The sequence below is a fragment of the Schistocerca nitens genome, chromosome 3 (assembly GCF_023898315.1).
Source record: "Schistocerca nitens isolate TAMUIC-IGC-003100 chromosome 3, iqSchNite1.1, whole genome shotgun sequence".
NCBI lineage: Eukaryota > Metazoa > Arthropoda > Insecta > Orthoptera > Acrididae > Schistocerca > Schistocerca nitens.
In genome coordinates, this window is record NC_064616.1 from 368,920,550 (window position 1) to 368,938,044 (window position 17,495).

Here is a 17,495-nt window from a genome sequence, read left to right on the forward strand (position 1 = left end):
AAATGCAGCCCGATGTAAATGCTGTTCTCGAACACGGGATGAGTTGGCTGATGTTCATAAGCATCTCGAAATCATCCCGGCTACGGTTCATCAATTGGCAGCTGCTGCGAATTCGTGTGTTGGAAGCGCTGCCAAGAGTCGTGTACCTATGTTACTGGTACCAGAGGTACCTGAAGTACTATTAACTCCTGTGGATTCTGTCTCCCATGCAGAAAGTACAGGATCCATCATTACTCGTCCACTTGACTGCAAGCGGTGTGTCAATGGTAGATCTAGGTGGACGCAGACCACAGAGGGCTCAGGGTGTTGTACCAATCCCCTAACCGACAAATTTGAGACACTATCTTTCACTGGAACTGAAACTGAGCCAGTGGGACTCACTTCACCTGTTTTGTCTGGTGTCAAGAGGAGGCAGTTACAAAATGGTAGGGTTCATTAATTGTCAGCAGCTCAAATGTACAGCAAATGATGGTACCCCTTAAGAAATGGCAGCAAGGAGCATGAAAGGACACCACATACACTCAGTGTGTATGCCTGGGGGGATTCAAAATGTTGAAGAGGCTATCCCTGCAGTCACTGAGGGAACAGGCTGTAACTAACTGCAGATAGTTGTAAATGTTGGAACAAATGATGCCTGTTGTCTGGACTCCGAGGTCATACTTGGATCATTCTAGCGACTAACAGAGAAGGTTGAGAAGACCAGCCTTGTGCATAGTGTTTCAACAAAGCTCACAATTTGCAGTATTCTCCCCAGAACTTATCGTGGCCCTTTTGTTCTGTGTCGAGTGGAAGGACTGAACCAGTGACTTCAAAGGTTCTGTGAAAAGCTAGGCGCTACGATTTCCTGGACTTGCACCATAGGGTCGAGAATTGTAGGGTCCCCCTAAAGGGTTACAAGTGTGCTACACGTAAGAGCAGCTAAGGTAGCTGACTGTGTGTGCCGCATACAAGGTTTATTTTTATTATTATTATTATTATTATTATTTTAATTAGGTGACTCTCCATCCAATCCAGATAATGATAGCTGTAAGAAACCTGGAAGTATCATTGTAAGGTTGAAAGAAATGGTAAACTGCCAAAGCATTTGCAACAAAGTGCCAGAGTTTGAATTGCTCATGAAAAGCAGTGAGGCTCACCTAATACTAGGTACAAAAAACTGGTTTAAACCTGAAACAGATAGCAGTGAGATTTTTGGGGAAAATTTAAGTGTATATTGAAATGCTGGGCAAACGGGAACTGGAGGTGGTGTATTTGTCGCAGTAGACAAGAAATGCAAACCCACTGAGATAGAAATTGAAGTTCATGTGAAATTGTTTAGGCAAGACGCAGTATCATGTGTGAGCATAAAATGATAATAGGATCCTTCTGTCATTCATCAGATTCACCTCCTGATATAACTGAATACTTTAGAGAAAACCTCAGCTCACTTGTATGTAAGTTCCCCTATCATACTGTAATCCTTAGTGGAGACTTTAATCCTCAAACAATTAATTGGAAAAATTACAATTTTGTTAGTGGTGGGCGTGACAAGACATCCTGTAAAACAGTACTTAATGCCTTCTCTCCAAACTACCAAGAACTGACAGTTAGAAACCCCACTCATGATGGAAACATATTAGATCTATTGGCAACAAATAGACTTTACCTCTTTGAGGATGTCCACATTGAAAACTGGTATCAGCAACCATGGCACAGTTGTGGGAACAATGATTACTAAAGTACAGAGGACAACTAAAAGCAGCAGAAAGGTATACATGTTCAGTAAACTAGACAAGAGAGATCAGTAATGTAATATCTCAAGGAGGAACTTGAAACTTTCGTTTCTAGTCTATGCAGTCTGTCATCTGCTGCTACAGATGAAGGCAATTGAAGGAGCCACCACAAAGTTCCCCACTTTCAAGAGGAAAACACCAGTGTCAACTGCACAGAGGAGTGTTTCATGCTGACTGGCGATGCTTGCTGAGGGGCACGCGTGGATTGTTACTGCTGTGCTCCTGCTCGTGCTGTGGTTTCTGGTGAGAGGAGGGACACGGGCAGCTCCTGCACGTGGCCTTGAGAGCATGTGAAGTAGTGTTGCTGCTGCAATGGTGCAGGTGGTAGTGATGGTGGTGACAACACTCTGTTGGGAGTGGCTGGTGCCTATTAGGGCAGAGTGCTGTCTACATCGGCTGGCAGTTGCAAAAAGGGTAGTGCGGTGGCGACATCAGGGTCCCAGGCACTGGGGAATGTGTCACTTATGTAGTAGGTTGGTGGTGGATGAAGGCAGCATTGGCTGGTGTCATGTCGGACATGGCATCGGCCGGAGGCATATCGGGGACAGCAGAGGGGACGGTGTTGACCTGCATCATATCGAGTGTAGTGTTGATGGTGCTGTGGTGGATCCAGGGGTAGGTGTGGGCAACTCCACCTCGATGATGCTGTGCTTGTTGGCTGGAGGGGGCTCTAGGAAGTAGGCCGGCTTGAGCCTGTCTACCGAGACGATTCTTGCGACCCCGTTCAGATGAATGGAGAATGTGTTGTCCCCTATTGCAACACCAGGTGCAGGCCCGAATACTGAGAGTGGAGCAGTGGTTGGTGTGCATACACCTTAAGCATGACGTGTGCGCATGCCATGAGGTCACCGTGGATGAAGGTACCGGTGCTCACCATGACATTGCAGAGGTGTTGGTCGTAGTTGGGCCATGTAGCCCTGGAGCTGCTGCATGGAACATGGAATGATGCTGTCAGGAGGGAGAGGGATTACTTCTAAAAAATTGCCAGGAATGGCGAATGGCTGTACTCATACCAGCTCGGCAGCAGAATTCTCAAGTCTGCTTTTTATGTGCTATCGCAGGCCTAGAAGTATGAGGGCTTGGGCAGCAGACCATTCAGAGCCGTAACATGTGAGTGCAGCTTTAAGTGTGTGGTGGAACTGCTCCACCATGCCGTCAGCTGCTGGGTGGTAGCTGGTGGTATGGTGGAAACTGGAGCCACAGGTGGCTGTCAGAGATTGGAAGGGGGCTGAGCTCAACTGATGCCCACAATCTGTAGTGATATCGTGTGGGGAACCGAAGCAGGACATCCAGTCCGAACAAAGGCTCCAGCAAGTTTCAACTGAAATGTCTGGGACACTGGTGGCCCCTGCCCAGAGAATAAATCTGTCAATAACTGTCAGCAGATATCAATATCCATTGGCGTTTTGTGTGTGTTGTGTGGGGAGTTTGGGTGAGGGAGGGCAGGGGGAGGGAGAGAGGGAGGGGGAGAAGGTGGCTGCAGGGGAGTGAGCGTGCCATGCCGTCCGACACAGAACACAGGACTGGCCCCAGTTGCAGCAAACATGTTGTCTGCCCGGCCAGACGAAGAGTTGTTTCATGAGGGTGGTGTAAGTGCGGATGCCTGGATGTGCAGAGCCATGGACGTGGTCCTTTATGTTCCCTTCTATACTCCTAAGGGCCACGAATGCCTAAATGGTGTGCTAGTTAGACAAAATGACAATAAATGATGGGGATTGACAGAAGAGCCATGCAGGCTGGTTCTAAAACATTAACCTGAAAGCTAACGACTACAGGAAAATTCATCAAGCTAATACCTCTTAATCAAGGAGGGCCCTCGCTCGGGATGGAGCATCGATGAATGGCCTACAGCTTTTGTTTGGCATCGTCTGGTGGTGTGGGGAAAGCTGCTTCAATGGCATGGTTGGTAGCAAAGGGGTACCAAAATGGCCAGGGATGGAATAGTAATAAATGCGCCTGGTAATCCTGGTGCACACTGCACTATTTCCACTACACTGCATGCAGAATTCCAATTGCTGATAATGGGAGGAACACTGACACCGAGCGCCTGAAAGAATTCTGCGGTCTGCACAAACCACGGTGAAATGAGGCAGACGATGACGCGAGCCACGTGGCATTGTGCGGGTGAGCAGCTGAGAGCACGACTATGGGTGTTACCTCATCGGAGCGGAACGATAAGACTGCTTGAGCAACATTTCAGTGTACCTCCATCCAAAAGTGTGGCCATCTAAGTTCTCCCTCTGGCGGAAGTGACCAGTGAGGGCCCGGGGGAGAGGGGGGGGGGGGAAGGGGGGGGCTGGATTCTGGTCTATGCAGCCAATCATCTGCTGCTACGGATGGAGGCTATGGAAGGAGTTGCCACATGACCAAGGAGGAAAAATTAGCTAATCGCCAATAATGAATTAAAGCGTTTATTTCAATTTTTTAAAAATGGCCTATGCAGGAAAATGGCTTCTTTTAAATATCATGAAAATGCAACACCAACTAAAGTTGTATGGTGCTCAACATTACATGGTAACACATGCAGCAGACTGTAGCAGCCTGGTAGACACTCTACCACATAATGTAGGGAACAAAAGCAACAATAAATGATGAGAACAAAGGTGTGTGTGTGTGTGTGTGTGTGTGTGTGTGTGTGTGTGTGTGTGTGTGTGTGTGTGTGTGTGTGTGTTTTTTTTTTTTTTTTTTTTTTTTCCCCCCCACACACAACGTTACCAAGTAAAATTTTCATTGAAATGCTCGTCTGAAACATTCTGCGAGTCAGCTTCTGCCTATCTGTCAAATCGTAAAATGTGCTTCGTTATATTATTACATACAAAATTTGTAGAACATCTTGGGTGTCGTGAGAGTGTGCCCTATAGGAACAGGTGGTTGGGACTTTACCCCAACTCTATGATCAGGAGAAATGTCACAGCAAGAACACTAATTTCACCAACTGCAGCATGTTGTCCTCACCCATGTTGTCCTGATATTCAGCCAATGCTCCAACTTTCAGAACACAACCCTGTGGTCTCAACAGTAAGATAGTAGCTTGCACAGGTGTAGCACACTGTTCAGCGAATACTTCTACAGTTTTCCTTGGCTTCAGGATCAGCTTGCTCATTTCTCTGTTCCCATATGCGCACAACAAAGTCAAACACAACATCTTTCCCTACTGTCATAGCAGGAAAATGGTGCTCTGGATATTCAGCTCCATTTTCTCAGCAGCACTTATTTATTAGAGACCCTGAAGAGGGCTAGGGCAATTGGAGCAGATGAGTAACTTCATCCTTTGCTGACATTTTGTCTGCTCTTTACATCTTCTGGATCACATGCTACTCAGCAGGTAAGTTGTGAAAGTTATCAGCAGATAAAACTCGGTACCACAATCAGAGCATAAAACTGAAGAGCCACACAAATCTCACTGTCTTCTCCTCCCTGTGCGTACAATGTTAAAACTGTAGTGCTCATCTAAAATGTTTCACAACTATGATTTGTAAATATCATTTGAAATTCCTTTTTTGTAATATGCATCAGATTTCCAGTAAAACAATTATGTACTTCAAAGGATGTGAAACTGCAACCATCTGTGAAATATTGGTCTTTGCACACATTCCGAAGTGTCTTTCTTACATGCATGTCTGAAAGAACAGACACTGTTGACAATCCACAGCTGTACAAAACATTTTAAAATTAATTTGCTGGCCGAATTAATTTTGAAATCCAAAGTGTCTCTTGACTTGGGGATGACTATTGCAAAATCATTCCTTGATTGGGTGAGTAATTGTATGATATGTATCATACCTGGGGTACAGAATGCATTTTTTATGATCCTAAGATTGTGACATGATAGCAGTTGACCATCTGCTCTCAAGTTTTCCCATGCGTTTCATGAGGGGTAACATTACATTACCTATTTGGACCGGTAAGATCCTTCTGAGGCTTAAGAAGGGGAATTAATGTGACTAACTCTGATGGGCCAAAAAGTTCTCACTTCTCCATATTAAGACAAAGTTCAAGACGGATTTTGAAAGTACTTCTGTTGACATGCAACAACATGCAATAACGGATTTTGTTGTGACCTAGTGTCATGTAATATGCTATAGATAATCTTTAAACCCACTTCCACAGAGATAAGGGCTCATTGGAAACATCATTGGTGGACTCAAAGTTCCAACTAGACCTTTCAGCCACTGCTATATAGCAGTGGAAAGGCAGGTCCCCATTGATAATGATGATGGTGAAAATACGAGTGAAATGTCCTGTCTTGGATTCAGAAATCACTTCCTTGCTGGTCGACACACACTCATTCTTCATTACAGCACTTTGGATTTTGAAATTAATTCCCAGTCAGTGAATTAATTTTAAAGCATTTCCTATAGCTGTGGAATGTCAACAGTGTCTCTCCTTCCAGGCATGTACGTAAGACACTGAAATTTGTACAAAGATGGGTGCACTTTTGTGTCCTTAGAAGAACATAATTGTTTTACCACAAATCTGATAGATTTTACCAAAGCTGAAGAAATCCTCATTGTGCATTGAGTTAGTGGAATGGTCAGCTTTTGACCTTGATTTCCCGGGAGTGGAGATCACAACAGTAACCCACACGCCAACGGTAGTACCTTGCAATAAACAGAATTTTTTTTACAAAATATATTATCATACCACCAACTGTAAGCACTCTGGAATACCTTGACAAATGCTTTGACCAGAATGTTGTTAATAATGAAAGTCATATTGCACTGATGCGAATCACCATCATTAAAATGCTCCTACTTTAGGGCAGGTCTTAGTTTCAGGGAAGAGCTCGAAGTCTACTGTGGCTATATAACCTTAATTTGGAGGTTTGAGGATTGAATGAAGCTGTAGTAACTCATTAGGCTACCTCTTTTAGGTAAAATGTGTGTTTTCAGTCGACATGGAAGCAGAAAAATGTTGTATGGTAGTTAGTGGCATGTCCAATATATGCTGCAGGTCTGTCTCTCAATCCCATACAGGATGCAGGAACTGCAGGTGGTTTTCCACAAGGTCTTGTATAGGCTGTGTTGGTGAGAGGTTGAGAAATTTAGTAGCCCATACTTATGTGGAAATGTTTCACAATCATTCCAGTCACATCCTTGCTTCCTGCAGTTGCACACTGTCCTGTTGCAAAATGTTGTCTGGAAACAGTTTCACGAGAGGCTAGATGTGTGGTTCAGGATATCTCACACAGGGCACTGCACTTTCATAATCCCATTATTACTGTAACTGGCAACAATGTTGCACACACAAAGGTTACCCAGCACAGCACAACAGTGTTTGGGGAACATGTCTTCCCACAGCAAATGTTGGAGTCAGGCACCACTGAATGTCCACAGGAAATATGATCATCATCAATGGCCAAAAAATACTTGGATTCATCACTGACGGTCATTCCATATCGTACAGTCCAATGAACCACTTAATGAGGAAACTGTAAAAGATGGTTCCGCATCAAAGCAAGTAACTAATATCCTTTTGGTAAGTCTCTGGTAATGATCCAGGTAAACAAATGAGATGTGCAGATGTAGTGCTACACACGCCCAGTTAGAAGACAGTGCAGCATTTGAAACTGCATGAACCATTTGGCACATCTGACAACATGCGCTACATGATGTCCGATAGGAGTGATCAGGTCACGGATACTGCCTGTGCGTGCCCTCAAATATCTACTGGACTAAGCACCATGAAACGGTTTCATCTAAAGGGCCTTCATTGGAGGCAACCTGTTGTGATCAGCACGTCTTGCAATGTAAAATAATTGACTCCTCAATCTCTGTCATCCAGAAAGTATTTATTCATCAGTCATTACTTGTTGCATGATCAGAATGCTTATTATAAATGGGAAATGAGACACCATTACACACCAGTTGCCATTATGAGCCCTCTTCACAGCCATGTGATGTGGCACGGTAACAGCCTATCACAGCAAGACTGTGCAAACTCCATATTAACTACCTAGATATGAACCTACCTCCCATGATGAAACTGTCTGCAAAGTTTAAATGGGAAAATCTAAACCTATTCCTTGATGTGTAATTTATTTTTTTAAAAAAATGCAAATCCTCTGCAATTTTGAATGATGACATTATACTTGTGTATTACAACAGTAACCTAATACTATCAGAAAATATTCTCTTGCAGGGAAATATTTAGGATGACTAGTTACATTAAGAAGTACGAGCTAGATTACGACAAAAAATGGCTCACAGAGCAGATTTCCAAAAAAGATCTGTTACATTAGCAGGAAACTTAGGGAAAAAAAAACCTTATGTAATACAATAATGATGTTTAATGTTTGTAAGATGAATCAATGTTTCTAGTATTTGTGCTCTTTAATGGACTGAATGAGAAAGAAAAAGTATACACACACGTTTTAGCCATGCAATCATATAACTTTCTTCAATTTAGAAAAATAACATCATCCCCTGAAAAACTGAGTCACTTTAAAGAACTCTTCACACTGTCAAAATGAGTACAAAACTTGTGCAGACCTTAAAAATTTAAAAAACCTATTGTCTTCTACCCCTTGACTTAATAAGCACTTCTAGTTTAATGAAATTATCATGCTCACAACTGGTCATGCAATTCTGTAAGCTAAAACGTGCTTTAACATGGAATAATTTCATCACTACCAATGAAAGAGTAACTGCAAAGAAAGAGTATCTATGAGATCTGATACAAACAAGGAACCAAGAAACTGCAAAACACAGCAATACGACGTAAATAACTCAATGATTTCAGGAATATTTTATCAACTATATCTTTAAAACACTGAATGGTCAATAACCCCACCACTGTTGATTCCAAACAAGGTATTCCATGATCAAACAAATTACTTACAATTATTTCTTTTCCCATAAACTCATTTGATAAATCAAAATGTATGGTTCAAATGGCTCTGAGCACCATGGAACCCAACATCTATGGTCATCAGTCCCCTAGAACTTAGAACTACTTAAACCTAACTAACCTAAGGACAGCACACAACACCCAGCCATCACGAGGCAGAGAAAATCCCTGACCCCGCCGGGAATCGAACCCGGGAACCCGGGCGTGGGAAGCGAGAACGTCAAAATGTATGAAATTTACTTCAAAACCTACATCCTGCCAGCTAAATACCTAGAAGGAACTGATGTGGCATAACACAAGTCTTAAACTGAAAGCTATCTTAATGAAACTTAACATCATCAGCTCAATCTTGTATTGATTTCAAAATTATATTATCTAATGACTAAAATTAAGTATCATTGGTTCCTTACCCTCCTAGCTGTTGAGAGACAGACTGGGAGCGTTTGATGTGAGAGTCTGGGTCAGCAGCTGAATCTCTTCTTGCCTTTAAAAAAATTACATAAAGTATGAAAATAAAGGGTTTGGACATCAATTAACCCTAAACTCATAATTACAAAGAACCAAACAAAATTAAAATGCACATTCAAAAAAGTTAATTTTGTGGCAATGAAGCACTCACTGTAACTGTAGCAACTGGTGAAAGTGACAAGTTTTCCACCGTTGCACGGAGCTCATCAACACTGGCACTCATTGGAGCAGACCCGTTGCTTAATGGTTTGATTTCCACATGAATTTTGTGTTCTCTTTCATCGTCTAAAAACAATGATAACAGTAATTCTCAATAAGGTATACACAGTATTAATTTTTTAAAGAAACTTTGATAAATTAAAATTACAGAGGCAGAAGGGTAGTTAAATGAGACTGGCTGGGGGTACAAAGAAGAGGTTGCATGAAACGCAACACATGATAATAGCTTAGAAAATGCAAACAATATATTGCTAGACAACCTCATCATAACATTAAGCATACAGGTTACTTTATGTACTTTACAGTGCATGTTCCTATCTTCTGATCCATGAATCACTGGCTCATAAAATAAAAGTATACAAATGAGATGAAGATAGAACATCTCCAACATTGGACAAAATGAACTGCTCTAAAAATCATTCACTAAACCTCAAGACTTTGTAGTGATACTTTCATTATGGAAAGCTACAGAATACATTCAGTTAAGTTGATATATGTTACACAAGCTCTAACAATAAAATCCATACATTCATGACACACTACCAAATTCAGTGGGAAGACACACATAACCAATAGTAGAATGCCCACTCACATGTAGTGTTCAGGATTCTGTATTACCTCTTAACAAAATGAATGGTAATGAAAAACCAAAAAACAAGCTGCTGCAAAATGTAGTCTGCAATGCAGCATCGCAGACCTTGTTTCATCAGTGAGTCATTTGGTTCTCCTACACAGCGTATGTGCTTCAGAAACTTGGTCCTCATCATATTACCTTTATTAAGTTTGCTATGTTCTCGCCAGTATTTCTTCTCTTCCTTCATCATTTCATGTCTCACTTTGTCACATAATCCTTATCTATCATTTCCCTATTTTAGGTTTACTGTTTGTTATCAAGTTCCTTCTCTTTCACTATTCATTGTTTGCCCAATTATGTATTTCTTTGTCAGGTATTCTTCTGGATTTTACACCACCTTATTCTTATTAGCTATTTATCTTTCAATAGCAGTATTTCTGAATTATACAGAATGAGTTCCCTTCTTAAATACTTACAATAATTTCAGAGCTATCAAAATTATCCATTTTCTGTAGCTGATATGCATCTACTCAAATACTGGTAACATCTCCCATTTTTCGCCAAGAAATTTTGGTAATAAGTTTCACAAGTGCCTATCTTAACTATGGGTTAAGATTATTACATTAGAAATTTGTTCATTGTAATAACCTCATTTTGTTAAATTTCAATATTTCATAGTTGGCCTCTTGCTTAAAGCAATGTGTTTTTTCATAAACTCTTACTTGTTACCTCTGAGTTGTAAATGATTTTAGCACAAGTGTAAACTACTACAAAAATCCTTACATAACTATTTGTTTAAATAACAGTACCCTCCCTTTTGGGTTTGCCATGGTTTACGACAAATGGTATTACCTCATTAGCTATATGGTTAACTGTCACACTACATACTAAGTGGTTTAGGATTTGGTTCACAGACAGTCGTGGGCTTTTTTGCTACCAATTACTTCTTTCACTCTGGGGCTTCACCTGGGTCAGCACAGGTGATGAACACGTACTATCAACAAGACCGCTGTGCTTGCTGTTGCAACAGCAAAAGCAAAATCTTGATCATAAATGTCCGGAATACATGAGAATAGGCACAGCAGATGTAGAAAAGTCAAATGAAGTGAAGTGACCCACAGCAGTTCTGCTCAGAAAGTGAAAAACTGAAACTATGAATGATACTTGGCTTACTTAATTTTGGATGAAACTCTGGCGATGAATCGGGTAGTTCTGCAGGGAAGAACTAACTTGATGACTTCAACAAAAACAATAGCTTGTTATAACCTTGTGAACCATGGGTTGCACCTGACTAAAGGTCCATGGGTTACGGAAAAGAACAACTGTGACATGAAAGTGTGAGTAACAACTATGTACACCCACTGCAAGGACAGAGAGCTCAACAGCAAACTCATGGACTGCACGAAGTTTAAGTTCAGTGTAAAGTCTCTCGATGACAACACTGATAGAGCTACAAGCACACAACTTCCACAACTACAAGACCCTCACTGACAAATACACTGTGTCAGTGCCTGTGAAGACACAGCAGAAGTGGATGGAGATGTGAACAACAAGAGCACTATACCAAGGGTTACTGTTGCAGTGTGATGTACAATGAAGAAACAGTACAGAAAGGTTTGTTACATACTGGGTTTGGAGGTGTGATGATAACCAGACTTGTGAGAAGAGACCACTACTACTAACCCTGGCCACAGATATGGCAGACAACAATGGGTGGAGAAAGGACACCAACAATGTCTATGGTATAAGTTCTTGGGCTTCCATGTCATAGTGGAATCGTTTCCAGGCATACTGTAACAGTCCCACTTTGACAAAGATGAAGAATGACAATCCAGCATGTGCTTACTGTGGTGGGCAAGTTGGCAAAGCTGCAATGCCATCTTAGGTAGAGTAAGGATGATGGAAGATGTGAACAAGGAACGGCCTTTCCTCCATGCTGTGTTATAGGAAAACCCATCCAGGACAACAGTGTGAGTGAAGTTACTGAGCTTGTGGCTGAGGCAGTGTCAGAGAACACACAACAAATATCTGTTGCACTCATGGAGACAGTGATGATCATATGTAAGTTGGCAAAGCCCGCAGTCCTAGCCAGAGTTTTTGAAGTTTTCCCCTGTCTGTATGATGAATAAGAGAGCTGTTGCTCAGGTCAAATTCTCTTGAAGTAAATTCCCAATTAGGAGAATAATCCACACACTGCCCCCCCCCTCCCCTTTTCCTTTGCTATCAGCGCCATCAACAAAATGGCAAGAGGTAAAAAAGGAAAAACTTAACCCTACCGTTGATATGATAAAGGTCATTTCTTACATGTCTTTTAATAGACCAGCCTTCTCCTACTGAGGGAGAACGAAATGTGAAAGAAAAAGAAAACCTCTTATTATTTTATATAAATGTAAATATCATATTGCACCTAGGTATGAATTTAATGTTAACTTTAGAGCTGTTGTCAATGACTGCAATAGTTCACAGATGAAATGACAGGGCATACCACTTTCAACAGAACTGTAGTGTTCAATCTTAACTTTAACACCACAGAACAGCAGCTGACTAGCTTCCATACAACTCTGACTGCGAATCTATCGAAATCAAGATTCACACGCATGTGGTACGGTTTCTCAAGTTAAGCAATTGTTGACATGTCACGATTTTTTATATGTTATGATTTAACATTTTAAAAAGGTTTTTCATGTGCATGATAATAGATTCAGTGCTGAAATGAAATGATAATTAAATGGACACCCTAGCTACAAACAAGCGTTGATGTACTTCATTGGGGACATGTTGAAAATGTGTGACCCGACCGGGACTCTAACCAGGGATCTCCTGCTTACATGGCAGACACTCTATCCATCTGAGCCACCGCGGGCACAGAGGATAGTGTGTCTGCAGGGACTTATCCTTTGCACGCTCCCCGTGAGATCCACATTCCCAACATGTCCACACCACTACATTCGTAGTGCGCCTAATAGATGTTTGCCCATTATACTCATTACTCGTGGCAGATTAATCTACCAAGTCCCGTACGAGTTCGGGCATAGCGTGTGCGTTCGCAAACATCTATTAGGCGCACTACGAATGTAGTGGTGTGGACATGTTGGGAATGTGGATCTCACGGGGAGCGTGCAAGGGATAAGTCCCTGCAGACGCACTATCCTCTGTGCCCGCGGTGGCTCAGATGGATAGAGCGTCTGCCATGTAAGCAGGAGATCCCGGGTTCGAGTCCCGGTCGGGGCACACATTTTCAACATGTCCCCAATGAAGTACATCAACGCCTGTTTGTAGCTAGAGTGTCCATTTAATTATCATTTCATTTCTAGCAAAGCTGCATGGTCATCTACGGTAACTGTTCTTTCGGGAACAGATACTACCGTCATATATAGATTCAGTGCTGATTAATCAGATTCGGAAATATTAACATATCTCTACAAATGGTGTTCTCCTTCTACAAGGTCTTATTTTTCGATATTAAAAAGATATGTTTTTAATTCTTAGAAAGAAAATAGAAAAGATTTTTCAATCTGTTATAAAACAAAACACAAATACAGGCATTGCATACTTACACGAACTTCGTAAAACCCTTTTCTAATATGTCTTATTCTATATGGGAGCTCAAAAACTGATTTGCCAAAAGCATTCTGCTCAATGTTGTTGTTGTTGTTGTTGTTGTTGTTGGTGGTGGTGGTGGTGGTGGTGGCAGTTGCTTTTGTTCTTAGGGCACTGAACAATATGGTTGTTAAAAATGTCAGATGGATGTAGTTGAAACGTATAAAACTTATGGTTGGTTGGTTGGTTTGGGGGATTAAAGGGACCAGACTGCTACGGTCATCGGTCCCTTGTTCCAAAATTTCAAACACTCACATAGAATAAAAAGGAACAATGGAAAAGACGACAGACGACACAAGATAAGAAAGACTTCGACAGATACCAGACAAAAGGAATTAAAATCACACAGAGTGTGACAGTGGTTGGCTGACCATAGAGACAAAAAAAGGAAAAGCCAACAACCGAGAAACACACTAAAAAATCAGACTAAAATCGTAGGCCATAGGCCAGAATCAACACAAAAAGACAAACACTTACATTAAGCAATAAAAGCCCCCGTCCAAATAAAACACAAAACTAAGCCCGCCATAGCAGTGTCGTCAGTTAAAAGGGCAAGGAGCGTATCAGGCAGCGCAAACGTCTGCCTGAGCACACTGAAAAGTGGACAGGCCAACAAAATTTGGACCACCGTCAAAGCCGACACGCATCGACATAGAGGCGGGTCCTCATGCCGCAGTAAATGGCTGTGGGTCAAGCGGGTGTGGCCAATGCGGAGTCGGTAAAGGACTATTGGGTCCCTACGAGTGGCTCGCAGGGATGACCACCACACATCCATTGTCTCCTTGATAGGACGGAGTTTGTTTGGTGTGGTCAGGTTGCGCCATGCAGTGTCCCAAAGTTCAAAAACTTTGCGGCGTAAGACTGCCTGCAAATCAGTCTCTGAGAGGCCTACCTCCAGGGTTGGTTCACTCGTGGCCTGTTTGGCCACGTGGTCGACATGTTCATTGCCGGGTATCCCAACATGGCAGGGGGTCCACACAAAGACCACAGAGTGGCCGCAATGGGCAACAGTATGGAGGGACTCCTGGACAGCCATCACCAGACGAGAGCAAGGGAAACACTGGTCGATAGCTCGTAAACTGCTCAGGGAGTCACTACAGATAACGAAGGACTCACCTGGGCAGCAGCGGATATACTCTAGGGCATGAAAGATGGCAATCAGCTCAGCAGTGAAAACACTGTAGCCAGTTGGCAATGAATGTTGTTTGTAGTGGTCCCCTAGAGTCAAGAGCATAACCGACACCACCAGCAACCATTGAACCGTCAGTGTATACAACGCCAGAGCCCTGATACATGGCAAGGATGGAAAAAAAGCAGCGGCGGAAGGCCTCCAGACGGACTGAGTCCTTCAGGCCCTGTGCCAATTCGAGCCGAAGGCAAGGTCGAGAAATACACCACGGGGGTGTACGCAGAGGGGCCCAGAAAGGAGGTGGAAGAGGGAAATCCCCAAGCCCGGAGAGAAGCTCTCCGACGCGGACTGCGATCGTACAATCTGACCGGGGCCGACGTTCTGGGAGATGGATGACTGACTGTGGGAACAGAAGACGATAGTTAGGATGCCCGGGCAAGCTACAAACATGCGTAGCATAAGCGGCCAGTAAACGTTGGCACCGGAATCGCAGTGGAGGGACACCTGCCTCCACAAGTATGCTGTCCACAGGGCTGGTCCAGAAAGCACCAGTGGCAAGTTGGATAAGCAATGTGTCTCCACCACAGCAAGAAGTTCGCTGGCAAGATAAAGCCGCGGCTCAGGGTGAACTGTTCGTTGCCGGCAGAAATGCATAACGCAGGTCTTGGCAGCCGAAAACTGGAAGCCATGCACTACAGCCCAAGACTGCGCCTTGCGAATAGCACCCTGCAGCTGACGTTCAGCAGCCTCAAAGCCAGTGGAGCTACAGTAAAGGCAGAAGTAGTCAGCATATAAGGAAGCTGAGACAGATGTTCCCACCGCCACAGCGAGTCCGTTAATTGTAATTAAAAACAGGCAGACACTTAAAACAGACCCCTGCGGTACCCCGTTCTCCTGAACTTGGGAGAAACTATGGGAGGCCGTGACTTGCACACGGAAGGTGCAATGCGACAGGAAATTTTGTATGAAGTGTAGAGAGGATGTGATGGCGTCATGTCGTATCGTATGCCTTCCGCATGTCAAAAAAAAGACAGCGATGAGGTGCTGACGGCGGGCAAAGGCCGTACGGATGGCTGAATCCAGGCTCACCAGATTGTCGGCGGCAGAGCGGCCTTTACGGAACCCACCCTGAGACGGAGCCAGGAGCCCCAAGACTCGAGTACCCAACTCAATCGCTGACTCACCATCCGTTCGAGCAACTTGCAAAGAACATTGGTGAGGCTAATGGGGCATAAGCTGTCCACCTCCAAAGGGTTCTTGCCAGGTTTCAAAACTGGGATAACAATGCTTTCCCGCCATTGCGACAGAAACTCACCCTCGACCCAGAGAGGGTTGTGAAGATCGAGGAGGCGTCGCTGGCAGTCCACTGAAAGGTGTTTCAGCATCTGACAGTGGATGCTGATCTGGCCCAGGAGCTGTATCAGGGCAAGCGGTTAGGGCACTGTAAAATTCCCACTCACTGAATGGAACATTGTAGGATTCAGGTTGGTGGGTGCAAAATGAAAGTCTCCAACGTTCCATCTGCTCTTTAATGGAGCGGAAGGCCAGTGGGTAATTCGCAGAAGCGGAGCTAAGAGCAAATGCTCTGCCAAGCGGTTTGCAATTACATCGGAGTCAGTACAAACTGCTCCATTCAGTGAGAGCGCAGGGACGCTGACAGGGGTCCAATAGCCATAGAGGTGTCTAGTAATCTTGGCCCAGACCTGTGACAGAGAGACATGGAGGCCAATGGTAGAGACATATCGTTCCCAGCACTTCTGCCTGTGTTGGCGAATGAGGCGGCAGGCCCGTGCACGGAGCGGTTTAAAGGTGATAAGGTTTTCGAAAGATGGATGCCGCTTGTGACGCTGGAGCGCCCGCTGGCGATCTTTAATTGCCTCAGCGATCTCAGGTGACCACCAAGGCACAGTCCTCTGCTGAGGGGACCCAGAAGAACGGGGAATGGCAGATTCTGCGGCAGTAACGACGCCGGTGGTGACCGAGTGAACCACCCCATCATCAATGGCTTCATTAGAAAGAGGCGCAATAGCGGCCATCGAGGAGAACGAGTCCCAGTCAGCCTTATTCATAGCCCATCTGCAAGGGTGCCCAGAAGAGTGACGCTGTGGCAGTGACAGAAAGATCGGAAAGTGGTCACTACCACACAGGTCATCATGCACACTCCACTGGACAGACGGTAAGAGGCTAGGGCTGCAGATCGAAAGGTCGATGGCTGAGTACGTGCCATGCTCCACACTCAAATGTGTGAAGGCACCATCATTTAAAATGGAAACGTCGAGCTGTGTCAATACATGCTCAACGGTGGTGCCTCGACCTGTTGCCACTGACCCACCCCACTGAGGGTTATGGGCGTTGAAGTCACCCAGTAACAAAAAAGGTGGTGGCAATTGGGCAATCAGCACAGCCAGGACAAGCTATGGGACATCACCATCCGGTGGAAGATGAAGACTGCAGATAGTAACAGCCTGTGGTGTCCAAACTCGAACAGCGACAGCCTCTAAAGGTGTTTGTAGAGGAACAGACTTGCTGTGAAGGGAGTGAAGGACATAGATGCAGACACCACCAGAGACCCTTTCATCAGCTGCCCGGTTCCTATAATAACCCCGATAGCCATGGAAGGCTGGGGTTTGCATTGCCGGAAACCAAGTTTCTTGAATAGCAATGCAGAGCATAGGGTGGAGGCTGGGAAGGTGTCTGAGCTCAGCAAGATGGTGGAAGAAACCGCTGCAGTTCCACTGGAGGATGATATTGTCCATGGCTGAGAAAGGCGTGAAGGGACTGGGGAGGCAGATTACACTGCTGGGTCACCTGCTGCCTCCGATTGAGCACATGTGCAAGTGCTATCCATCGCGTCCGAGGGGTCCCTCGCGAGATCGAGGTCCTC

The 17,495-nt window shown here is 44.1% G+C and overlaps 1 protein-coding gene and 1 non-coding gene across 5 annotated transcripts in view; one reads left to right on the forward strand and one right to left on the reverse strand.

The window, feature by feature from the left end:
* The window catches only part of LOC126248314 (F-BAR domain only protein 2-like), a 330,016-nt gene that overhangs the window by 139,302 nt on the left and 173,219 nt on the right, over nt 1-17,495 (reverse strand). For all 4 annotated transcript variants that reach the window (XM_049949189.1, XM_049949191.1, XM_049949190.1 and 1 more), the window contains exons 10-11: nt 9,241-9,374; nt 9,032-9,105 (exon numbers count right to left, since the gene is read on the reverse strand). In XM_049949189.1, coding sequence (XP_049805146.1) covers nt 9,032-9,105; nt 9,241-9,374 — 208 coding nt within the window. The remainder of the gene's footprint in view (nt 1-9,031; nt 9,106-9,240; nt 9,375-17,495) is intronic.
* Trnat-ugu (transfer RNA threonine (anticodon UGU)) lies at nt 13,039-13,113 on the forward strand. The gene has a single exon. It is a non-coding gene; the product is annotated as a tRNA-Thr (tRNA).